At 34.3% G+C, this 27,120-nt stretch overlaps 2 protein-coding genes across 3 annotated transcripts; both read right to left on the bottom strand.

Annotated features, from left to right (window-relative positions):
* Window positions 1–1,849: 1,849 nt before the first annotated feature.
* LOC114745147 (sodium/hydrogen exchanger 2-like) lies at window positions 1,850–8,429 on the bottom strand. 2 transcript variants are annotated; one of them, XM_028933292.1, is made up of 16 exons: window positions 8,356–8,429; window positions 7,528–7,715; window positions 7,251–7,369; window positions 6,400–6,497; window positions 5,874–5,933; window positions 5,400–5,446; window positions 5,120–5,314; window positions 4,647–4,693; window positions 4,161–4,227; window positions 3,954–4,054; window positions 3,741–3,842; window positions 3,453–3,591; window positions 3,298–3,360; window positions 3,094–3,177; window positions 2,703–2,856; window positions 1,850–2,325 (listed from the first exon to the last, which is right to left on the bottom strand). In XM_028933292.1, the coding sequence occupies exons 2-16, from the start codon at window positions 7,699–7,701 to the stop codon at window positions 2,210–2,212; spliced, it is 1,566 nt and encodes a 521-aa protein (XP_028789125.1). In that variant the 5' UTR covers window positions 7,702–7,715; window positions 8,356–8,429; the 3' UTR covers window positions 1,850–2,209. The 2 variants fall into 2 exon arrangements, with proteins under 2 accessions (XP_028789125.1, XP_028789124.1); XM_028933291.1 differs by lacking the exon at window positions 1,850–2,325 and having other exon boundaries at window positions 2,327–2,856.
* Window positions 8,430–11,774: 3,345 nt separating this feature from the next.
* LOC114745152 (translation initiation factor IF-2) lies at window positions 11,775–12,528 on the bottom strand. The gene is made up of 2 exons (XM_028933296.1): window positions 12,232–12,528; window positions 11,775–12,137 (listed from the first exon to the last, which is right to left on the bottom strand). Exons 1-2 carry the CDS (start codon window positions 12,435–12,437, stop codon window positions 12,023–12,025), a joined length of 321 nt encoding a protein of 106 aa, XP_028789129.1. The 5' UTR covers window positions 12,438–12,528; the 3' UTR covers window positions 11,775–12,022.
* Window positions 12,529–27,120: the final 14,592 nt, after the last annotated feature.

Raw genomic sequence — 27,120 nt, 5'->3', positions numbered from 1 at the left:
ATACCAGAAATATATATATGTATATATATCAGGAAAGTCGAACACAGAAAAAAGTGGTAAAGAAGACCCCCAAATGCGAAAAACGTCTACCGTTGCTCAGCCGAGTCACCCACCCACTGTTTCACCGTCATTGTATGCCTAGCACCGTCCTTCAAGAACGTTTCACGGTCAGGGGACTAATAATTTGTCCCGCGCCCGCGAAGTCGCCACCTCAGAATGACCGTTGGGACTTGGAATTAGGGTTTTTTTAACTTTCCATTTTTGGGCCAAATGGCGGTTCTGCGCTGAAATAAAAATTAAATATTTATCAATTGCATTCTTATGATAATTATATTAGCGCTTATAAAATACTACTATCATGTTTATTTATTTTAAAAAATCTACAAATCATGGTATTCTCCGTAAAAATATATTTTTACAATGTATCGTATTTATGTATTTTTAAGAAATTTTAGAATAAATTAGAATTTTTTGCTAATTATAATTATTTATATGTAATAAGTAAAAAAGTTAACACTTTCAATGAATATATTCTATTGTAAAACATGTAACATACTAAATTATATATGATTTCTTTTTGTAAAATGTTACTTGCCTCCTATAAATCATTATACATTCTGGTTTTATTACTTTTTTTTTTATCAACAAAAGTTTTCCTCTTTTTTTTTGGGACATGAACCAACAAAAATTTACTTTGAAATCAAGAAAGCGGGACATGACGTCATAAGAAAGAGCACAAAAAAATAAAAATATATGTTAAATATTTTTATTTTAATTTTATTCATTCGTTACTCTCTCTCTCTGCCTGCCAGTTATTGAATAAATATTTTTAAGACATTTAAAAGAAATATAATTTAACAGAAAAAATGAAGTAAAACAATCTAAGTATACTTATTTTATAAATTTTAATTTTTATTATTTTTCATGTAAAGCTTTAAATAATTTAGAACTTTTAAAAATTAAAGTTTTTCAAATTCAATAGTGAGTCATCTATAATAATATATCTAATATATATTTTAATATTTAAAAAATTATAATTTTCGATATTCTTCAATGCACAATTTTCTATGTTTAAATGGTTAGATATATTTATCTTATCCAAATAATCCGCTACTCTTCACCAGTTAATATGCATGGACACGAAGCCATCATGAGTAAGAAAATGGTAATTTCATACATCTTAATTATAACAATAGGGACAAGTTCACATTCTAATGCAAACAAAGCAGAATTTTGTTTTGAGTATATTTTTCAGCCCCTATTTCACCATGGTTGAGCTTTATATAAATATATATATGAGATATTCATGACAAAACAATAATCATTCGATCTTCAATATAGGACCTAATTATTAAATTGATTTTTGTTCTAATTATAAGACATACTTCTTATTTATTAATTTTTTCTAAATTACCCTTACAAATACTTTCTCAACCATAATCAAGTAGAAGAGGGAGAAAGAATATTAAAGAAGATGATTATGATGTTTTAAGAAAAACATCATATTTTTTATAATTAACTAACTTACCCTACTTCCTTCCTGATCAAATTAGTTAAACAGGTCTTATATTAAGAAATTGAAGAGTATCATTTTTGTATTAAGCCTAAGGTATTTACTGCTGATAATGATGATTAATCTCCCCCACCATGAACTTCCCAAAGAGACTTTAGTGTTAGTCACGGGACCTAAGTCTCCAATAATGATGTTTCTTCAAGTATTGAGAATTAAAAAAGTTATTCAAATTTAAATTGAGAACGTGATATGGTAGTAATCTATTGTATAGAAATTGGACAGGATTGAGAATTCTTTCTCAAATAAAAATAGTAATTGCTAAATGTACATAAAAAGTTTTTAACCAAAAAAATAAAACTCATATAAACCAAAAAATGTTTGAATCCTAGATTAATCAATGACGGTATCAAACACTCAATGAAGAGAGGGAGTCACAAGCATCAAAATGCAGGGCCGCTAGTCCCTTGACATCCCTTCAATGCCATTTCTTTATGGTAACTTCGTTAAGGATGACGGGGACAAAAAGCCTTCCGTGCTCCCCTTAAGAATTCTCTCTTACGGGCATAAAAGGTTAATAAAAAGGGTACTTATCCTCTTCTTTGGTCAGCCTAACGTGTTAAATCCGAAGTTAATTTTTGCCGCTGAACTTATCTTCATCGCTCCTTCACTCAGATCAAATTTTAAAAATCAATCAAATTAATCCCAACAGTCTTCAGTCGTAGTGGAGTCTCCACTTGTTGGAGAGGAGCTACTTCCGTTACATCTTTCTTCTGCTTCTTCTGGGGGATGACAAATACATACTACCACATTCCCTAAAGACAATACCATATTACCACAGCCAAACAAAATGAATACATTAGTTACTGGGAGGAAAGGGGAAAAAAAAGTATACAGTAGTGACATATTTGGTAAATTATATACACACTTGCCACGCCAAACAAACAATTAGGAAAAAAAAAAAAAAAAAAGAAAGAAAGAATAGTATATGCAAAATTGAAAGTGGCCATTTTCATGGTGCAATCTATCCTTTGAAAAAAAATAATTACTAGATACTAACGCAGAAGCACATCTGTTTCGGAATTGGGAACAACAGGAGCAAATCCTCTCCCTCCAAAAACAGGACGCATAAATGAATCGTCGAAGATTCGCCAATAATGATGAACAGCACGATTGGAATCAAGGGGATTACCGATGTCAACGTTAGATTCGGAATCATGCCCGCTGGAGAGTAATGGTAGAGTCAAACGCTTACTGGGTAATGAATCTGAATCCGTTGAGATACCCGAATGCCTAGGGGGATTCAATAATAGCCTCATCAGAGGCTTGGTCAATAATCCTCCTACCTGCGTTTGCCCAGAAAATTCCCAGGTTAATAATGCCATCACATCTGGACATTAATCTTATTGCAGAACAAAGTCTAATGCCTTTAAAAGACAAAACTTCGATTGTTCATATGTATATGTGTGTTTGAGTGTGTGTGTGTGTGTGTGTGTGTGTAAGAATCTGAAAGCAAAGACCCTAGAATACCGCATTTGAGCTGTGGAAATTCAAATGGGCACTCAGTTACCAACAATTCTTACCACATTAGTTAAGAGAACAACTATGATGGTGCTGGTAATCATGATGGCATTTCCGGGCAGTTGAGTATGTCCTGATCTAGTAAACTGCGCATATGAAAAGTTACAAGCTTTTAGCCTTGTAAAAGATAAAATGAAGAGAAATATAAACAACTGGTCACAGTTCTCCAGTCTTACTTGGTGACGGCACAAAACTCATTATTGTACCTTATTGTATGCAAGTGCCACAGATACAGCACCACGCATGAGCCCAGCCCACCATATCACAACCTGTTTCATCATGCATAATTATTTCAGAACTGTTGGTCAGGACGTTTTTTTTTTTGGGGGGGGGGGGGTGGGGGATACCTCAAAGCACTTACCTGCTGCTTGAATGTAATTTTCTCGGTGTTAGACTTCCTAAATAAATTGGCTATGCTTGACAGGGGAAACACAAAAGCTGCTCTTCCAAGGAGAACCAAGCCTAGCAGCATTCCACTTGCTCCAACTAATGTCCAAGGACTTGAAAAGAATAGAAGTCAAATTACAATATTGCTTCCTCACGCCAGAGGTACAATATGTACAATTTTTCTTTGATAAAATACTCCACTGGAAAATGTCATTACAAGGTTATAGGACAACTTTGAAATAACGAAGTCTCAAACCAATACCTCTTGCTGGCAAATTTCCATTTTTCAATGTCCAAGGCATCCATGCCGACATATAAGAAGATAAAAATCTCAGAGACAAATGAGAAAGTTGCAAAAGCATGCCTAGAAGTACAGATAAACATCACAAGGAAGATGGTTAGTTTTGCTATTTTATTGGAGTTTAACGAAGGAAAAAATATCATCTACACTAGCAAATCATAGCACCTAATATACCTGCTTGTAACTTTAGAACAATCAGAAACATTATGCCAAGTGTAGTGTGACATGGCAATCCCACAAAAGAACACGGTAAGGATCCCACTTAAATTAACAAGCTGGAAATTGAAGTTGCCAACGTTTAGATTATGAATATACTGGGCTGTTAAAAACATGCATAAACTGGAGAAGTGCTGACAAAATTTATAGCATTAGAATACTCACTTCAGCCAACATATAAGATAAATAAGCCATCAGAAGCATAAGAGCAATTTCTCGATCTGTAGAATGCCTGCAATTGAGTGTAAATTTTGTAGGTTCAGTTTTCGGCAACAAGATATTATAACAGCTGGAGCATGCCAATTTTCTGCTGATTACAGCAGGGAAGGACCTAATCTAAGCCAGTCAGATGAACGTTAAATCAATAAATAGCATCAGTCCTGAGTTGCTAATGCAAAATATCTGGCACAAGAATAAAGACTCGTTAAAGGCAGGTGAACAAGGTAATTTCATTGACGGGTTAAGAGCAGGAGTGGCCATTACATGTGATCATATTCAATGGAGTGGTCTATAAATTCTTTATTAGTTGCTGACTAAGAGAAATAAAGCATGACAAGAAAAAGACAAATGAATGAACCAGTGTAGAGAAATAAAGGATGACAAGAAAAAGACAAATGAATGAACCAGTGTAAAATAACAATGAACTAGTACCTGGCAAAACACAACTTCTTTATAATATATGCACTGATCAAGCCAACCTAAAAGATCAGAAATATAGGTTTGTTAAAAGGGAAAAATATAGGAAAGGCAAGAGTTTTCTTAATCCAGCAATCAAATGCAACTACTCAAGGATTTCCACAAAACAATATGGTGAGTATATCTGCCGGCAAAAGATTTTCAAATCCCAGGCTTCTATCTACATTTATACTTGTCAGTTTGTTTCTGTGGGTGTTGTCGATGTAGGGCATGAATGATACTAAGAAAGAAAAGAGGCAAAAGTAATCCAGCTACTGATAGAGAAAAAGGAGCAGCACAATTGTTGTCTGATTACAGTAATTAAAAGGCAGGACAGTAGTTCTCATTCATAAGCCAGTATGATGCCGTATATCGACCATGATTACGAGCATGCTACCATCTAGAGAGGAATAAAAGGAAAGAAAAAAAATTAAAAGCCAAGGACATACCCCTACTCCCAAAAAAGTGCTGAACAGGAACAAATATAAGAAATTGCCAAAAAACTGCAAGATATTGACCGAGGTGATATGAGAGAGGTCAAATCTCTGGATTGCGTTAAAAAGAACCACTGATGTTGCATCATTGACAACACCTTCGCCAAAAACTAAACTGTACAGAAGAGGTGTCTCTTCCTGATTAAGAACCTGCGACATCAGAATCAAACTAAGAAGCCGGTATCCAACTATTCAATAATATAAGCCCTCTACTTAGCAATTCAGGAGTTCATACCTGCAATGTGCAGACAGAATCCGTAGCTGAAAATACTGCCCCAAGTGCTACAGGTAGAGAAGAGAATAACAGTTACACAGACAAGAAGGAAACAATCAAACCTCATAATCTATTAGCTTTTAAGTGAATATGTTGCTTTTGAAAGGAAAGAACAAATTACTGTTGAACACGATATAATTAAGCATTATGTATAAAAACCATCTGGATGCCTGATTTAAGTTTGGATAAAAGAGAAACTCATGGGGGGAAAAAGAAAAAATAGGCTGCATATTTCCGAGGAAAAGAAAGAGAAAGCAATAATGCAACAAAAAAAAAAAAAAAAAAAAAGCTACCTCTGACATCCAAATAATTTTAAATGTTTTGGTTGCAGGTATAGTTATACTATTATAGTAAGTAGAAACCTTTAAATAGCAAAGACAAAGTTACCCAAGTATAAGATGCATCCAATATTAAAGGTGTAAGGTTAAGAAATACCAAAATAATCTCCCAGATCCAATATACCAATGTCTAATCCTTTCAGCAATTGAATTGAACCTGGACAACAATATTAGACGTTACAAACATGCCCAATAGTATATATGCACTGCCAAATAGAACAAGCCTATCATGCAAGTCTGGAAAAAAGAATAAGCCTATCATACTCAGACAGTTGTGTCAGGAAAAAGAATAGGAAGTAATTAAAATGACAATCTGTCTGACACATGAAAAGAAAACCCTCCATTGCCTGTTAAGTAATAACCTTCAAAATTAGTATTTTCTTTGAACAAATGCAACTGCTCTGTTTTGAACTTGTAATAACTAATGCTGTTATTTCCACCCAGTTTTTCCCCCCAATTTGAGATAGACTGAAACCAATTAAAATCGCAACACCAAAGGCCTAAGTTAATCTATATATTAGAGATTAAAACGCATTTTGAGTCTGCTAGGAAGATGCTCAGGCGTGACAAAGAAACTTTCTCACAATATCCAACGTTTAGATAAACATAATGTTTGAGCATACCTAGCGATATGATGACAAATGACATCATACTCCCAATAACACCATACAATATTATTGCCATGAAGTTCTTGAAAAATTGCTTCTTTTTCACCTGAAATCTGATAAAATATCAAAGAACCACACTTAGAAGCAGAAAGATTAATGGAAGCAAGAATTTTTTATTTGATAACCAACCAGAAGAAGATTGCTATAACCAACAAAAATCCCAAATTGTGCATTGGAGATGTACTTGGGGCTTTCAAGAAAGAAAATGCAAGTTTTCACATATAGCAGAAAAAGCAATACATTGAGAGTACAAACCGTAAGCAACAGGGCAGTTTTTTTTTTTTTGTGGGTTAGGGACAAGGGAAATTTATTTTATTGAATTCAATTACCAATATCGGCTTAAATTAACATTCGGTATGTACATTGACACATCAGTTCTACTAAATGATTAACATAGTTTCTTATACCTTCAATTGTTAAAATTGTCATAAAATATTTGAGCTCAACCTGTTTTATAAGGAATACAGCCAATGTTGTGCTAGTTGGTAAAGACAAAATCACAAAGGTAACTGATTTTAAAATCAGCATCATCCCCAAAATCATAATATACTCAATATGGTGACAAATGTTGAGTAGAAATATGCACCACAGTTTTTTAAGGCAAACTGAAACCAACCCAAAAAAAAGGTTCATGTTCTGTGAGTATGCACTTCGTCCATTTCACTAGATTTTTTAAACTCATATTCTGACTAACCCAAAAAAAAGCTCAAGAATCTAAGCATGAGTCGCACTGCCTAATTAAGATCCAAAAGCTACACAGAAGATTGGTGAGAAGAGGTGGATACAACATGGAGAACAAAACTTACCCTGCATTAAATATGATAGGTGGAAGAAGATATATGAAAAAAAGTTCTTCGCTAAACACTAAAATGCGTGAACTTTTCCCCTTAGTTGTTAGTAGAATGATAGTTCCACTTAAAAGGCCCTGAGAAAAAATGAAGGAAGAAAAGGAAAAAAACAAAAAAAACGTTACATGAAATATTATGCATCCTCACTTTTCGATAGACATAAATGACGATAAAGATCCTCAGAGATAATAGAGTATAGAAAGCCATCGTTGATAGATTCAAGTGTGCTCCTTACAATGAGTAATGCGATGACTGACTCAGTCATCCACCGGCTCTCTTCCAGAAGATGTCCAATCACAACACAGGAAAGCACGAGAACAACAAATAGTGTCATGGAATTTACAGAAGCATCTTCAGGGGAATCAAAGCTCCCTATTCGAGTGAAAAGGGAGTTCAGCATAGAAAGCATGGCAACACCTTCTCCTGTAACCAACTCAAGAATTAAGAATAGATTGAAGATACAAATAGTATAAAAGGAAGAAGAAAAAAAAGTGGGAGAAAATTTAGGCTCCCTTGCATAAGTCATGATGAAATTAAAGAATGAAAACGTCCAGGCAGAATCGCTGCCTAGGATTCGGCCAACCAAAAGAATCTGATTTGGTCTAACTATGGGGTTTCGTAATACACCAAAGCTCGACTAAAAATCATCTAGAATATTAACTAAATTCAGTTTAGTTGCAGGTCATAAGCTTATCCTCATTCATCTAGGAGAAAATCCCGGAACACGAAGCCATTCACTGAAACAATTAAACGAGAGAAAAAAAAGGCACATTGACTATGAGTTGTCATCTTTTGAACGCGGATTGATCATTTTTATTATCCTATCAGAAGTCAAAGAAACAAATTGAGTGATAAATTATCTTGAATCATATCCATGACCTTCAATTCTGATTCTTCGGTTTCCTAACAACCAAACGGAATGTACCCGCCCAGGGCCTCTCAAAATCAAACAGCTGAACATTTATCAGGTGAACAGTCATAAACACTCATCATGCTTCAAGCAAATAGGGTAAAGCTTAAAAAGCATACAGTTAACTTGTGACGTAAGATTTTGAGCGATCACCTGAAACTCCGTCGTAGTAGGTCCCCGGGAAGGGACAGGAGGAAGAGGTTGGAGAGGAAAACAGGGGAAGAGCTGGAGAGGAAGATGAACGGGCGCCAAAAAGAGCAACTAGTAATACATTGGTGGCAAAAGTTTAAGAACAAGAAGACCGATCTGGGCCGTCGATGTACGGAGGGCGGGACCCTCCAAAAATTACTTATTGTGTCTACGCTACCAAAGACACGTGGCAACTGAAAATTCTCGTTCAGGTTCAGGTTGGTTTTTGTATTTTCAGGGTTCAGGGTTTTATGTTGGGTCGTTGACTAACAGATGTCGCTAACAGATGTCGCGCGTGATTGAGAATATAGGATATAGACTCTACTGAATCCTCCTGTTTTTGTTTTTCTTTTACCAAACTCTCCTTTAGGTTATTATTATCATTCTTCCTGGCTTTAATTTAATACTCCTCCGGTCCTAATTATAAGACCTAATTAACTTATTTGAGGAAATTAAGGAAGTAAGTTAAGTTGGTTATTTATAATAAATAAGTGTTGTCATTCCTAAAATATCCTTGCTAATTAAGTATATTGGCTAAAACTATCATTATTAGAAGGATTATCTTGAAAAAAAATGCATAAATATAAGAGACAAAATGGATTGGGTCTTATAATTAGGACCAAATAAAAAGTCAAATTGGGTCTTATAATAAGGACCGGAGGAGTATAAGATCTATTTAATTAATTTAATTAAATTAAAAAAATTAAATAATTTAGTTAATTATAAAAAATATGACATATTTTTCTTAAAACACTATAATTATCTTCTTTAATATCTTCCTTTCTTCTTCTACTTGATTATGTTTGATGGAGTATTTATATGAGTAATTTAAAAAAAATTAATAAATATGATGAATATGTCTTATATTAAAGACTAAAATCAACTTATAATTAGGTTTTATATTAACAATCGGAAAAGTATTATTTATCATCCATAAAATCTAGAAGATAAGGTAAATATAAAAATGATTAATCTTCTTCTTCGTCCTTTTTCTGTAACGGAAAAAAAAAAAAAAAGGAGTCATGTACGTGATAGATGATACATCAGCCATCCACGTCAATATAAAATATATAAGTTAACTAACACATCACATATGTTAGGGTCTTTCTTTTCTTTTACATTGTGCATAATGCGGTTGTCAATTTTACATTGTTCAACAATTTTTATTTTTTTTAAATTAATTTTTTTGTTCCGTAACTAATAAAACTACCGGATTTAAATGCTCAGGATTCATGAGGGGGAGTTAGAAAGTTGGATTTTATTCATTTTAAGCTAAAAATCATATAAATCAAATCAAGTTTGTTTTTATTCCATTTAAAGATATAAGATCGACGTGGGGGTGTGAAATCTTTGATTTTATTTTGCAAAGAGACTAGTTTGATTTGATTGGGCTTGAATTAATCTGAATCTAGTGCTTTTTTTTTTTGTTTATATGATAGGACAATAGATTACTATCTACACTTACCTCGGGTATCATTCTAAATTATATCAAAATTATTAATAAAAATAATTTATTATGTTTAGTGATCTTTAAAGGTGCACAGCAATTACATCAAAACGTTGATTAAACTTTAAAGGCCATAAATGTTTCGTTTGTGTGTGTGTGGTGTTTTACTGGATAATCGAAAATATTTTTTTAATTTCATACTCTGATTATTTTCAGAAATTTAAATAGACATAATAAAATATTTTTTAAATTACAAATTGCACACAATGAATGATATGTTATATTCACGGATCATACTTACACTTACACAATTTTATGTCCTTTTAGCCAATAAAAATTTTAAATAGGGATTTTTACTAATTTTTCCAAAAATCTTTTAGAAGTAGCTTTTCTCAAAAATAAAATGTTTTTAATGAGAAAAGATTAAATAAGTTAGTCCTAATAAAGGCTTCTTGTCGTTCAAATCAAAAAACCAAATGAAAATTATTTAAACTGTGACATGGGAAAATCAAAGTAAACCGCGGTTCTATTGTTACTTTCTTCACACACATATCATCCATTCTTTTTAGCTATAAGCACAAAATCCATCGTTTAAATAATAGGTCAATTTTAAAAAATTTCAAAATGGACAGTATCTAATATGTTTTTCGTAAAACATCATAATCATTTTTTTTAATATCTCATTCCCTCTTCTACTTGATTGTGGTTGAAAGAATATCTATAGGGATAATTTAGAAAAAAAATTGATAAATATGAGAAATAAATCTTATATTTATAGTCAAAATCAACTTAATAATTAGGTCATATATTAAAAACGGGGGAGATAGTTAAAATAACAAGAAAAAGCTTAAACTATTAATTCAGACACTAGTTGAAATAAGATAACTATCATTCATCATACTCCTCCGGTCCTTAATATAGGACTCAATTCTTGAGTTGGTTTTTATCCTAAATATAAAACCCATTTATCATTTTTATCAATTTTCTCTAAACTACCCTTATAGATATTTTCTCAACCATAATCAAGTAGAAGAGGGAGAGGGGTATTAAGAAAGATGATTATGGTTTTTTAGGAAAAATGTATCGCTTTTCTTATAATTAACTAACTTATCTAACTTTTTAATCTAATCAAATTAGTTAAATATGTCTTATATTGAGGACCGGAGGAGTATATATAGCTTCTCAGAATCTGAACTTGTTTAAATCTTCATAAATCTTTTCATTTATTCACTGCTCTGATATTAAACTTATGCAATCATGTTCCTCACATGCTAAATTATTTAAATGTGGAGTTTAGATGAATGCACATGACTGCTTACTAATTGATAATATGGTGCAATAATTAAGCGTTCAAATTAAAAAAAATTAAAAATTCTCCATCTCATTGCCAAAATGGATTATAGTAACAATTTTCTCTGGCAACGTCGTTGGAAGCTCCAATTTGTTTTGACAAGATTGACATTGACTTTTAATTTGACGCCAAAAATATACTTTTGTTAGTGCTTTGATTATATATCAGTTTTTATTTTAGTCTCATAATTGTAAAAGTGTCTCTTCAGTCTTTAATCTTAATGCTATTAACAAAATAAAGTGTTGTTACATTAAGTTTAATTTCAAAATAATAATGGTTATAACGATAATAATAAGAATAGTTATAATAATAAGAATGCTAATAATTCTTTAAATTTAAGTGACGAAATCAAAATCTTATACACACCATGCCTAAGATGTTTTGGCGATAGAATATTCCTATACCAAAGCTTGGGTTATTTTTTTTCCTAGTACATGAAATACTTAATATATTTTCATGTTTCATGGCTTCCACGGCGCTTCAGCCCACGACTACGAGTCGGGTAACATTTATATTAACTGGAAAATCTAACTTTTGTGAGTGAATATTTATTATTCCATAACAAATTATAGAGGACAGCGCACATCATCACTTAAAATGAAGAGTTCATTGTTCAAGCGGCAGATCCTCAACAAAAACACAACGCATTTGTGAATTTAACAAGTTCAAATGCTTTATAACAATGTCGCATAACATATAGATTCAAAAGTACATTTCCTATTTTAACCACACACAAAAAAAAAAAGTGCATTTCCCATTTCAAGCATCAAAATGCAGGAATACAACCACACCAGATAATGAATACCGTAGATGAACGCACGTAAGCCGGCCCATCAGAAAGGACGTGGGCCACCTGGGCCCGGCGGTCCTCCTGGGCCTGGAGGTCCAAAAGGAGGTTGACCACCGAAGCAATCCTGGAGCAACCAGCAACAGCAGAGGCAATACAAGCTGCATTTTCCCCAAGCAACGGCAGAAGCATTATTTGAAAGAAATTTTTTGTTAAAAAAAAATTCTAGATTAATTTAACTATAGCTCAACTCACCAAGAAGATACCAAGCTGCAGATGCCGTTTGCAAATCCACCAAAGAAACCGCCAGGACCCCAGCCCGGACCTCCAGGTCCGGGACCCCAGCCCGGACCTCCAGGTCCCGGACCCCATCCAGGGCCCCCAGGTCCCGGACCCCACCCAGGGCCCGGACCAGGACCTCCAGGTCCACCGGGTCCGCCGCCAGGTCCGCCGGGTCCCATGACAAAACGGAGAGAATCTGAGTATGAAACAGAGTTACAGGATTGCACTGCAGTGAAGGATAGATGAGGGTAAAGGGATGGCTTCTTCACGTTATATAGGGAAGACAAGAAGAAGATAGTTGCGTGTTTTCTTCTTATCGAAGTAACAGAGTTTAAGAATGCTCGCCTAACATTGGATACGGCTTCTTAGGACGCAGCTACCCTTCAAAACCTACGAATCAAACATGCAGCTTACAATGGTCCGTGAAGATATTTTAACAAGTAGGAAACTCCTGAACTGACATTCTGGCAGGACCTACCAGTCAACTGGTAGCTTGTCATCAGATCTGGTGAAGTCGAAACCACTTGGGCCCAATAACAGGCTGCTCATGCCCCTACTACGTCGTATTGTTCTCCAGATTGGGCCTAGACCGAATGACTCTGGGCTCTGAAAAGTCCATTTGCATGGTGCTCGTCGTACTGGCGCATAAATGATGGAGTGGGGATCTGGCTTGTTGTTGCCGTGAACAGAACATGGCCGCCAGGGCTGTCATTAATATCAGCGCTTGCTTAATGAATTGCAGAAATGGGAATGTAAATGATGGGGGTAAAGAAAAGGATGTGTGAGGACAAAGTGAAACAGTGATGCTTGTTATTAACAACACCAGAGAGGCAGCGAGGCCACTCCATTAGGGAAATTGAAAGCTCTTGACGTGCCCCCCCCACTCTCTCTATCCACCACACACGTATTACATGGCGATGTTCCTTGTTCCCCCAAACAGAACTAAAATCGCACCCATCCATGATTTTATCTTTCTTTCCCTTTTAATAATACATACGATACATCATTCGGTTTATTTCTTCATATATATTATATATACACACACACACATATATATATAGAGAGAGAGAGAGAGGCCATGCTTTTATGTTTATACTGAGAAAAAGGTTCGAGTTTTGGGGGGATGAGCATGGGGTTAAAAGAGAAGGTTGGAAGGGTTTGGAGTGGGGCATGGATGTCCGGAGCAGATGATGGGCGGGTAAATCACAGCCATTGAGTCCACATCAGACGTGGACCCTATACGGACCCCACCCCCTTTATACGCGTACGCCCCGCACAAGAAATTCATCCCTTGAAACTTCACCATCCCCACTTCATCTTCTTCTTCCTTTTTGCTGTATTTTTGCAATATGGCAACTGCACAATAAATCAACTATAAAAAAAAAAAAAATCATTCAGTGGTCACAATTTACTTTTTATTCACAAGTCTCCTTTTCTTTTTTTTTGGCCCCGCTTTTTAGTTAGTTGCGTGAGGTGGGTGGTGTGGTCGCTGGGCATAAGGAAGGGGTCGGGGACTTTCGGAGGGTAGTTCCCAATCGTGGTCCCTGTCACTCCCAATGTTTATTCACACAATTTCTCAATCATATTTCAATCAAACACACTCGCGTAGTCATCCTTTTAATGGCCATATATCACAGAATTCGTTTTTCCCCACGCCAATTATTTCGTGCCAATCAGAAAGACATAGGAGATTGCATTTTCTGCTCTCTTTCTTTCATCAACTCAGAACGTACTAACGTGTAGCGTAACAGCTAGTTAATAAAGAAAAGAAAGGAAGGGAAGCAATGTGTCTGGGGCATGTGGAGAAGAAAGTAACAGGAAGGGGAAACAAAGTGGAAGAAGGAAGGATGAGAAAGGAAATGAGAAAAGGAGAAGTGGTGGGCATATTAGACTTGTCATGTTGTGGACAAACTATGAACAACCCTTTTAGGCTTTGTTTTCTCACTCTAACACACATAGCTAATGTAGGTTGGTACACACTTGCCTCAGCTATGCAGCAACCCTGCTGGCCTTTTTCACTGTGTTTTGTGAATCACAATGTTGTCAATCAGGGCGAAGAAGAAGGCCCAATTATTGAGGTTGGAGTTAGTCGTTATCCTTTCGGCAGAGGAGGTTGTTCATGTTAGGTGAATCTCACCTTTGACCCTCATCACATCCTTATCTTCTTAACCTGGCTTAATATATATATATATATATATATATATTTGTATAAAATACTCCTTCACCTTAACTTTAATGTAAATTCTTTAGCTATGTATAGTAAGAAAAATAAATAAATTATTTAATTATAATAAATATAACATAATCTTTTTAAAATAGCTATAATGTTGTCAGATCATTTATGGATTTATAAGTTTAATAAATTGATTTGAAAAACAAATAATAAAAAATTAATTCTCCTACTTCTACATTTAATACACGAAATGAGCAATATCAGTTCTATACAGCTAGCACCTTTAGAACGTGACTTTGACTATTCCGCCAATGAAAATACATGCCCAATTACAATCAACTTATTCCTGTTGATACACATGCCTCCCATCCAATGCCCACTTCACCAAAAGAAAAGAAAAGAAAAGGGGGAAAAAAGGGTGTGTACAAAATCCAAAAAGTCATAATCCCCCACCTTTTTTTTTTTTCCCGAATGCAAAATGGCAGGAAAGGAGGGTCGCTCATTCTCACGGAGTACAGTACCAATGGCGTACTGAAAGAGATAATTAGCAAAAGCCAGTTTATGACTTTACTGCACATGCATGCATGAAGTCCAAGCAGTTCTATTCATATCATGACTACTTATCTCATCCAAGGATCTTAAGGGATTTTCTCAAAGAGAAATGCCCACCAAATGAGATTTTTGACTTTTTTTATTTTGGGAAAATTCAAAAGTTCTCATCCATAATTAGATTACCAGAAGAGGAGGGATAGCTAGGAACATGGAATGTGGAACACTAATTATTACCTCTGGTTGTATTTATAAAACATCATTTATAAATTACAAACGAGATTTTATAATTAGAACCAGAGGTAGTATATATTAGGTGATAGTAGCACTAAGGTGCGTATGATCTTGTTTACAAGTTATTACTAGTAATTGTTTGTTTCTAATTTTAAAGTCTCAAAAAATATAGTCACATAAAATATTCCAAAAAAAAATGAGCAGCATGGACTTTTTTTTCCTCAAACGTACTCATCAATTATGAGACTTCTTTGGATAATTATTATAGGTATGCAGAGTAATTGCGTCCCTTAAAAAAAGGGTTTTTGTTTCCGATTAACTCAGGTTGTCATTAATATCCTAAAATTTTTTCCCTTAAACAAAAAACAAGAAGAAGAGAAAAGGACGGGGGAAAATCGGCGGTGCATATCTCCAATAATAGATTCTTAATTAAATTTGAAGGCTTTGTTGCATAACGTGGTTTCCAAATTCATGAATCATGAATAATGAGTCAATGAAACATAATATTTGTGAAGATTCTCTCCCATCTCAAGTGGGCTCCATATTATTAATACACTAACTATCATTTTTTTCATCTGTTCTGTAAACTCATAACGTGGTCAACAATGTTGGCCGTGCCTACGCATTTGACTCCAAAAATAAACTAGTAGGGCGTTCCAGGCTAATTAATCAGGATTAATCAAAATTGATATTTCATTTCACTTGTCAAGATCAATTTGATTGATTTGGACAATCCTTTAAACTAAATTAAACGATGAGATATTTTAAATGATGGTTAAATACTATATTAACTCACCACAGATATGATTTTTAAAAAAAAAAATCGTAACTCTCTTCTATAAGATCTTATTATACAACAGAAACTCCCACTACGAGTCTATGCCACCTAATGTCACGAATCATGATAAGAGAGTTATGACATGATACACAGTAAAAGTTCAATGTTCAATCCCCTTTAATATAATTAAAAAAGCATCAATATGTATACACTAATCCCATATACAACATGGGTACCGTAATAAAATGGTGATAACAAGAGGTTTTTTTTTTTTTTTACTTTTTTAAGATTTGAAAAAGTGAAACGAAAGACGGTCTTGGTCTAATGTAAAAAAATGCAGCTAGACGCAACATGTATGAGAAACAAAGTGTGTGTGTGTGTGTGTGTGTATATAGCACAGTTAATTAAAAAGATAGTTATTCCATATAATAATACGTATTAAAATATCAAAATTGATAAAGGAGGAAAATATAGTGACCACGCAACGAGTTTGAAAATCTCGTTTAGGGCAACTCTCAACAGATAATGGAAGATTCATACATCGAGTGCTACGTATGGGCATAATCTATCGAAACCTAAAACACCTATTAAAAAATAAAAATAATATGTAGAAGAATACTCAAAATAAATATTGGACATCAATTATAGATTTTTTGTTTGACATAACGCGTCATAAATCTTCTTCCATGCTTATGGTGTACTAACTCCATAGATCTTTTTATTTTGTTACATGCCCCATTTTTTCACGTGGACTGTACGTAAAAACATGCACACGCTCACATATACACGCATATAGATGGAAAGCTTCCATTTATACCCTCGACACTCTTTTTTTTTAACCAAACTCGACATGTATATGAACATTATAAGCTTTTTAATGTGGCAAATTGAAACCAAATGTTATCTCCTACATGTATTCCTTAAATCTCGTAGCCTTTATTAGGTTTCCGTCCCCTTAATATGTTACATATCATGAAGAGGAGATCTTGAGTTTGTTCGGACTTTTCTTGAATGCCATGGACATCACATTGTTGACTGTAAATGCCATGTGGCTGTAATATACATATGATGCCGTCTTGATTGCCACGTAATACTTAGTTGTCGTCCTGGATGCCTTTGTTGAATACTGGGTATCACCCGTGCTAAACTCATTGACAGAAAAGGAAAAAGGAATGGCCAACCCCAAAAAAAAAAAAAAAAAGGAAGGAGAGGTGAGGAATGAAGGGCGCTTGGGCTAATGAAAGGCCGAGCTGACCCCAAAAAAAAAAAGAACATGATAAACAAAGGAAGCTTTCTGTCACGTGCCGTTAATTTGTGTGATTGGTTGCACTTTCATTAGAAGACGGAAAATTATTAGCCTCCAATTACGTCCACCTCATGGCTCATGCGTATGCCCTCCCCTCCGACAACGTCGTTTTCCTCAAAATTGCCTTACCTGCCACTTTAGCCTCCACATGGCACATATATACAATTCCCTCTGCTTAATTGCATCTACTCCTCCTTCCCTTTATATGTATGCATATTATTTTTCTAATTACACCACATGAATATTAGAGCTTTCGTGCAACCCTCCCTGGAAATTGATCTCTAAATTAAATTCTCTCCCTAAAGTGTCTTTTATTTGCGCATTTAATTATATATCAAAAAGAGGACTCGCACATAGACATAGGTTTTTCTTTTTCTACACGCGTTTTAGCGGAGATTAAGAAGCCTAGAACACTTACCGCCCCAAACAACTTGCATATGCAATTTCTTTAAGGTCAACCACTTTTCCACCAAAAAAGTTGCAAACCTAATTTTGAACTTGATTAGTAATTTTGAGATAATGACAGTTAAGGATCTTAATTATCGTTCTTCTTAATCAGAGTTGACTATTGGATGATGATCTACCCTTGATGAATTGAACTAGCTAGATGAGCAGAAACCCAAGAACTCAATTTGGAGTTGGGTTAATTTTTTATTTAATTAAATTACGCTGGCTGTTATAAAACCGAGATTTTTTTAATACAAAAATTTTAGGTCCCAAATTAAGGGTAATTATTGGAGTAAAAAGGAACTCTCAATTAATACTTCATCCATCCATCATTACATTGAATATCAGCGGCTTAATAATTCAATTAATTTGTTCAGTTATAAAAATAAACTAACTAAATCATGCAACATTCCATATTGATATATTCTCTCCATGAACCTACTTAAAAGGATAATATTCGTCATAAATTAATTAAAATTATAGCCTCGATTCAATATCATGTACAGTTGCTAAATTGAGAGGAAACATTGATTCATAGCTGTCATATCCAGTCACGAATGGAACAAAACAAACACTATAGGTGGTGGGGCTGTCTTTCTTTTTCTTTTATGATTTTTATGGGCAATAAGAGATAATGACTATTTGACCAATTAGCTAATAAAATCGTACTAATCATTTACGCGTGTAATTAATTAAGTAGCTTGTCGTACGAAAATGATGTATTATTGAAATATATTTTAATAATAATTAATGAACTATGGTTGCAAGTGCTTTTTTATTATTTTCTTTAGTAGAATTGGACTAATAAGTTGGGTTCGGTGCGTCTGAAATTTAGTGGTTAGGAAAAACTCATAAAACCTGCCTCAGTGGCATGAAACTCCCACGTGAAAAGTTGTCCTTTTGATCGTTTTGAGTTTTATTACTCGCATTAATTTTAACTTCAATCGCCTTTGGCTCTTTTTATTTTATGCATGGGCTGAGTGTTATTTTTATCTTAATATACTCCTCCGATCCTTAATACTTTTATATAAGATCTAGTTATTGAGTTGATTTTGGTTTTAAATATAATACCTATCTATCATATTTATCAAATTTTTCTAAATTATCTCTATAAATATTCCCTTAACCATAATCAAGTAAAAGAGGGAGAGAGGATATTAAAGAAGATAATTATGGTATTTTAGAATAAATATATAATTTTTTATAATTAACTAACTTACCTAACTTTCTTAATTTAATTAAATTAGTTAAATATATTTTATATTAAGGATCGGAGGAGTACTACTGACACTGCAATGCAATTTAACGAAAACTCTGTGTAATTGTTAAGGAGAAAAGGGGGGTTGCCACAGTGTTATCGCTGCAAAAAACAAATAAAAATAGAGATATATATTCTATAAATATATAATTTATAAATTAATATATTTATAGAAGTTACATTATTTACAAGCCCCTTTAAGGAATTAACTCCAACCTCAATAATTGGGGCGGAGATAGAGATAAGGAATTAACTTTTAGGATGCGGACAAAAAACGTATAAAATGTATTTGTAAGATATAAGCAAATCAATAAAATTGTTGGTGGCTATAATTTAAATATTGCCCCTTGAATTCGTTCATGTGATCATATGGTTTATCAGAGCCATGCACGGAACGGAAGACTTGCAGCTTGTATAACAAGAAAAAACAATAAAATACAAATTATAAATAACGCTATTCTTTTTCTCTTTTTTTTTCCCCAGCATAGAAACCACTATTCATAATCATAAATTCAAACAGTAATTACTAATGCTGACGCGCCATAAAAAAACTCTGGTATGTTGGGTAGGAAGCCCAATAACATGAAGCAAATATCTAGAGCTGTGGGTTTGATTTTCTATGAACATGACACGTGTATAAGTTTTTCCTCTCAAATGGAACATAGGAGGGAAAACGCTAATACCTTAAATAACTATGTGATCCCCTACAACTAACAATTAAAGCCTAAAAATTAACCAATAACCAGCACTCATTTCATGATCTTCATGAGATCAAAACATCTTATAGTGACTGCACACGTATTGAAAATCCAATTTGCAACCATGAACGAGAATGTCTGTGAAAAAAAGGTAAAAATATATCACCATGCCTCTAATTTTCTATAACAGTAATATTTTAATTTGATATTCTAATTTTATCAAATATATTTTCAGTCATCCAATCCTGATATCATTAGTGTCAAATAATAAGTTGTTTTACACCTACCATTGTTACTTTCAAAAGAGTTAAGTTAATGTTTGATAATATCTCCATGTCAATATTTTTCATTTATCAAACCAATAGTCTTAGAATTAACAGAGTGAAAAGATAGTTTCACTGTAAAAATAAAAAGAGTGACAAGATAGTTTTGTTTTTATAAAACTAAAGAACCAACTGTTGGTTGAGGTGGTAAATAAACTCATTTTAATTAAAAAGAGAATATAAGTTTGAATTTTAAAAAGAGAAAATGACATTAAAGTCCCACACAAGCAAATATACAACGAAAAGGTCCCTTAAAATGTAATAATTCTTCTGAAGTTCCCAAGGGACTTGGTTGCCATTTTCAGAAAATTAAAATGACTCCCTTGCCCTAGTATATCAGAGACAGAAGGTGCTGAGATGAGTTTTCCACATAATGGGGCTCTGTTAGGGCTGGGAGAGAGGCCATGGAGAAAGAAGGAAGGAGCCATTGATAATGAAGTATCTTTCCCATTACCATTAGTGAAGTCCAAAGAAGTTCCATTTGAATCTTCACAAATCTTCAGGTCTGGCAATTTCTTTCCTCTCAACTCCTGGAATATTTTTCTTGACAGATTGATTGTGTTTGGGAATGAGAAATCAGAAAATTATTTTTGCCTTTGGTACTGTAAAGCTTTTGTTTTTGGTCTAAGATGAACAAGTAAATCAATGGAAAAACTATGTTTTTGGTTGGTGTGTGTTGGTGATTTAAGTTGGGTGTATAGGATGACCATGGGTACTTTGTTTTTGGATTGCTTGTGGGTGGTTTTGCTCTGTTCTGACGTTAGTTTAGGGCCAAAGGAAGGAAAAGATGAAGATTAGTCTGAGTAGAAACCCTTAACACGAAATAGGATATTGTGTTGTCAATCAGGCCGCGATAGTTGTCAATGTGTGCCGTGACAGTTGTCAACGTAGCTCCTTGACTTGTTAATGACAGTTGCGTGATTCTTAATGCAAGTTTAAATTACTGATGGCGAGTATGCTTGGAAAGCATCTATTGTGCTTTGTTCATATAGGAGGAAAGTTTATAAATGATGGAGAAGATGATATATGTGGGAGGTAATGTAAGAACAACAACTATAAAAGAGGGAACAAGTTATGAAGAATTGAAGGAAATTATATCATTAATTGTTAGAAAAGAAAGTAACTCATTTCTCTTGAAATTCTCAGTTGTGCTTGATAAAAAAAATATTTGCGGAGTTGGTAGATGATGATGGGGTAGAAAATTTGACAAAAATTCAATGAAAAAAGTGGTCATGTGTATGTAGAAGAGAATGGAAATAAAGACCACATAGAAGCAACAAGGGATAATATAATGAAGGAGCAAGATGTGTAAGTTTAGTTTAACAAAATTGTTATTATCAATATCAATTGTTACTGTCTTGCTACCAACTTGTCAATGCATGCACCCTGACTTGTCATTTTCTACAGGATTGATCAATCATTTGGAGGTATCAATAGATCGTCTATGTCTCTGCCTACCTCATTTGATGAGATTGGAGAGCCATCATCAATTCTTTGTGCTGTTGAAATGATCCCAACACCTACACCACAAATGAATTCCACAAAATGGAGAGATTTGATTATTGGAGAAGGGCAAATATTTCCAAATGCCATTGCCCTTCGAAAAATATTATACGGATGTGAGGGGAACATTTTGTAAATGTGTGTGAAGAGAATTTTTTGTAAATGGATACACACCAATAGTTAGTTTCGTAATTATATGCAACCCCTATGTTTTTTTTGGATGGGTTGTAAAATAAGTGTAGTTTTATGTATATGAAGGTGTAAATAAAAGTTGGCTATGAATCGGCATGTTAAATTCTGCTATCATTTCAGTTGTCATTACCTGCACCCTGTATTGTCATTAGACCTGTTATGACTTGTTAACGGAACACTGTGACTTGTCAATTAATTTCCTAATATAAGTTGTCAATAATATAAATTCAAGTTACTTAACCTGTTTTAGTATCATATGACATTTTCAATCACTTTATCATATTATATTTTGGTTATATTGTCATATATAATTATTATTAATGAAGTGTCAATGGTGACACTAGGACTTGTCAATAGTCGCACTGTGACTTGTTAATGGTAACATTGTGACTTGTCAATGGTGGCACTATAACTTATCAATGGTGGCGCATTGACTTGTTAATGGTAACACTGTAACTTATTGTTCACCGAATAACTTCTTAAAAGGGTTGGGTGCTGCGGCGGATATAATCAAGAGCCGCGGCGCCTTACACAAAATGATAGCTTCTTGGAATAGATGGGAGAGCTGCGACGGATATGGTCAAACGCCGCGGCGAATTATCAGTTATCAATGGTGGCATACTGACTTGTCATTGGTGGCATACTGACTTGTTAATGGTGGCACTATAACTTATCAATGGTGGCACTGTGACTTGCCAATGGAACACTATAACTTGTTAATGAAGGCACTGTCCCTTATCAATTGAACATAAATTTGAGTAACACCTTCTTCTTAATAATTATATTTTAATGCAAATATTATTTAACATTATAAATAAATGACACCTTCAGTTGTAAAAATTTTGAATATCAATTGCTAATATCCACACATTCGTTTGTTATGAAATTGTTATATCACTTGTTATTAACTCTTGTTATATTAATTGTTATTTTGGATAACTCATGTTGTTAATTTCTACACTGAGTGCTGTTGAGCTATACACAATTGAGAATTTCAAAAGAAATGAGTTACTTTCTTTTCCAGTAATTGATGATATAATTTTCTTCAATTCTTAATAACTTGTGCCCTCCTTTATATTTGTTGTTCTCACACTACCTCTCACATATCTCATATTATCCTCTCCATCATTTATAAACTTTTCCCTATGTGAACAAAACAAAATAAATGCTTTCCAGACATACTCGTCATCAGTAATTTAAACATGCATCAAGAATCACGCAACTGTCATTGACAAGTCAAGGAGCTACGTTGACAACTGTCGCGGCACATATTGACAACTATCGCGGCCTGATTGACAACACAATATCCCATTTCGTGCTAAGGGTTTTTACCCAGACTAACCTTCATCTTTTTCTTCCTTTGCCCCTAAATTAACGTCAGAACAGAGCAAAACCACTCACAAGCAACCCAAAAACAGATCACCCATGGTCATCATACACACCCAACTTAAATTACCAACACACACCAACCAAAAACACAGTTTTTCCATTGATTTACTTGTTCATCTCAGACCAAAAATAAAAGCTTTACAGTATCAAAGGCAAAAACGATTTTCTGATTTCTCATTCCCAAACACAATTAATCTGTCAAGAAAAATATTCCAGGAGAGGAGATGAAAGAAATTTCCAGATCTGAAGATTTGTGAAGATTCAAATGGAACCTCTTTGGACTTTACTGATGGTAATGGGGAAAATATTTCATTATTAATGGCTCCTTCCTTCTTTCTCCATGTCCTCTCTCCTAGCCGTAACAGAGCCACATTATGCGGGAAACTCATCTCAGCGCCTTCTGCCTCTGATATGCTAGGGCAAGGAAGTCATTTTAACTTTTTGAAAATGGCAGTCAGGTCCCTTTGGGACTTCAGAAAAATTATCACATTTCAAGAGACTTTTTTACTATATATTTGTTTGTGTGGGACCTTAATGTCATTTTTCCTTTTAAAAAACATATTTGTTGAGCAATACAAAAATCCTTTGTATTAAAGCCGTGAAAGCAAAAACCTTTGATCAAGTTAAAAAAAATAAAACATGGCATAAAATTAAAGAATGAAAATAGGATTTTTTTTTTTTTTTTTTTTAATTTGGGGACGGGAAGTCGGGAACGGTATGCGATGGCCTGAAGGCTGAGAGGTGAGAGGGGGGAAGGGAACAAGGAAGGGTCAGCAAGCGAGGCGGCACGCGTTGCGCTCCATCTCCCAAGGGATCCAACCCTCGCTGCTCTGGATATGCGCCTTCACGTGTACCCGATCTCCCTCCCGCCACCTCATTCCCCCTTTTTTATTTCTTAATTCAATTTCGTACCATTCAAATTCAACGACCCCGGCTTTTTAAATATTGTCAGGAGCTCACAGTTGTTAATACTGATTTATTTAATCACATAATTAAATGCGGGGGGGATTTTTGTATTGGCGTGCAGGTATTGGGGGGCGGTTGTGGTTCCTTAAACAACAAAAATTACAAATAAAAGTTGAAGTCAATTTGGGAGTCGATGGAGGCAGAGAGATTCCCGGGGGAACCATGCGTGGGCTTCATACTCTAATCCTCTTCTCATTAATTCCCCTCTTTTATGTCTTCGTCATCTTTCTATTTTTCCAATCCTCTTTTACGTGCATCCCAGCTCTGCTTCCCCCCCCCCCCCCCAAATCCTTATTTTATTCATATTCACAGGGAACAAGATTTATCAGCTATTACCGTTTTAGGTTGAAATATGCTCCATAACTATTTTTGTCAAGGCTGCCTTTTTTTAAACTTCATTGCAATTTTATCATTTGATGTCATTTTATTCTTTAATTATTCTTTTAATTCAGTGTCTTAATTTTCATAAAATACTCAAATACTTCCCCCGGTTCTAAATACAAAATTTAGTTTATAATGTAATAAGATTTATTTTGTGGTGTAATTTAAAACATGTGGTGGTACATTTCTTTCTTCAAAGGCTGTTTTGGTTAAATAATAAATAATTAACATCTTAACATCAAATTTCCTTACCAATTATTTTAATTTGATAGTTTTTCTTACCTAGTTCCTCTTGACATACTGAGAAGGAAGAATGACAAATAAATCAGCTGACAATTGAAATATCTTAATTCAGACAATTAGGGTTTTAGAATTCATATGAATGACATTTCATTTAAAATAAATTCGTTATATCAGCGTTGATTTGAGGCAACAAGTTTTGGCTACTTAACCCTTTCAACATATCATCTCAAGCTGGACTCTGTATAAATATGAAGAATGTCTTCGAACAATACTTGAATTTGATGCCATAAACAAAATTTATAATCAATTTGAAGTTTATATAAAATCAGGTGCAAATGACATTTTAGACCTTCTAACAATATTAATTACAATTAAAAAATTAAATTTTTGAGAGTTAATTAACTAGGATTTTGTCCTTTTTTTAATTCCCAAAATCTAAGGTTGTCGATCAGCTGACGGTATTTAATACTTTAGAAGATCCTCAGATGTAATTTTCCTTTTTGTAAAATCAAGAATAAAAATATTTTAAAAAATAATGAAGCGAGAAAAAGAAAAAAGACCCGGAAGAGAGACCCGAGGCATTTGAATGGGGGGGGGGGTTGTGTGGCGAGCAAAAGAAAATCAGAACCATTGATCTGGAGGAGGGAAGGGAGGCAAAGGCCAGCTCAGGAGGTCAGCTTTTGGGAGAAAAGGAGACAGCCCTATGGAATCCATGCCCAGGCAGTGATAGGAACCACATAATACCACGTCGTTTTCATCCTCTGACACCCTTGTGCCCTCCTTTCTCTTTTATTATTGCAATCCCGCCCAATCACCAGCCCCATTTCCGTCATTTCCTCTTCCCCCCAATAATTTTACCCCTCCTTCCACCCCTCTTTCTCTCGAAACCAATTTTTTTTTTAAACCATTTGAGGAAAACCGATAACTCAAAAAAAAAAGAAGAGAATTTGCCACTGGCTTCAGGTTTTTATTCGGGGCAGTGTCGTGTTAGTGAATTAGAAGCCATTGTTTACCATGTGACCGTACGCAGTTTGTGTATGTCTGCGTGAGAGAGAGACGATGATTGTGATGCAACGTGCAACTCTTTGTACTTTAAAATCAATTCCTCCCCAAATTATTATTTAATAATTTAAATTCACACACACTTCCACTCTATTTTATTAGAACAAAATAAATAAATTTTATTATTTTTTCTCAAAATTTAATAATTTTAAATTTTATTTTTATTTTACGCATGCATATTCTTCAAAAAATAAAATTTTATATAATGATAAATAAAAAGTAAAATAATGCGTGAAAATTTTAATAATATAATTTATAAATGAGATAAAAAAATTTTATTTCTCTTGGACTAAAATAGTATTTTCCATCTCCCTTTGTAGTCAAAATTGCCACCTCACGTTTTTTTCCCCCTTGATCTTTGGTTCCTCCCCACATGATCCATCTGACTCCTCAGGTTTAATCCCACAATAGTGAATATCCAGTCGCTCTCTTTACTCTTCCTCCCAACCTTTATTATTCCAAATTGCGTTCTACACACGATGATCTGCTAGTTTGACTTGTTTGGTTTTCATTAATAGATAGATAGATGGATAGATAACTTGCTATGATGGGATTCACCACATCATTGACAGGCACGAGAATACGACTGAATATATTCTCTATTATTAATAATAATTAGGAGATTAAAGTAAATGGATACTTGCCTTGTTAAACTTGTGCTCTCATTGACTTGTTACCACAAGTTACCAAAAGTCGTTCTAATCCCAGCACTTTTCAGCCATTTCTCCACTTAACCCCCAACCTTTCATCTGTTTGGTGAGCCCGATGCTGCGTTTAAAGTTAAAAATAAAATATTCCTAATTAACGAACCCTACCATTCAAATCACCAATCGCTTCATCAACACATATGCTTGTTTACCTGATTGGACTATTTAACTCGATCAGCACACGTAACGTGCCTTATCCCTTCCCCCGTCTAAAGACAGAATGAAGGAGTGATGATGTAGGAGAATATAACCCCACCAGTTTTTTATATATTAAAAATTGGAATTCATGGGTTACTTTTTTTTTTTTTGGGGTGCACTATTATATTGCCACATAATTATAATCTGATGACATGCCTGAGTTGTATAATATGGGGTGCACTATTTTCAGTGTTGCCCATGTGACTGATGATTACGTAAAATTGCAGATTAGATACTCAATTATGCTCAGATATTTGAACAAAATGGGACAGTGGTAGTGAAAAATCATTTCTGTACTTGAAAATAAATTAGCTTCTCTCTCTGTAATAAATCTGCGGGGAAAAAGATGTTGTTTGACGGGTAAACGCACAGCGACGGCAGCCATGGGCATGAGAGAGAGAGGGGGCTGAGTGCCTGAGTGGGAGAATTAAATGGTGATCCATGATTGGACGGTC

Source organism: Neltuma alba, unplaced genomic scaffold, assembly GCF_004799145.2.
Source record: "Neltuma alba isolate B1F8T4 unplaced genomic scaffold, ASM479914v2 tig00004548_pilon, whole genome shotgun sequence".
NCBI classification, from domain to species: Eukaryota; Viridiplantae; Streptophyta; class Magnoliopsida; order Fabales; family Fabaceae; genus Neltuma; species Neltuma alba.
The sequence above is the reverse complement of the archived record's forward strand: the minus strand, read 5'-3'. Positions and strand labels throughout refer to the sequence as shown.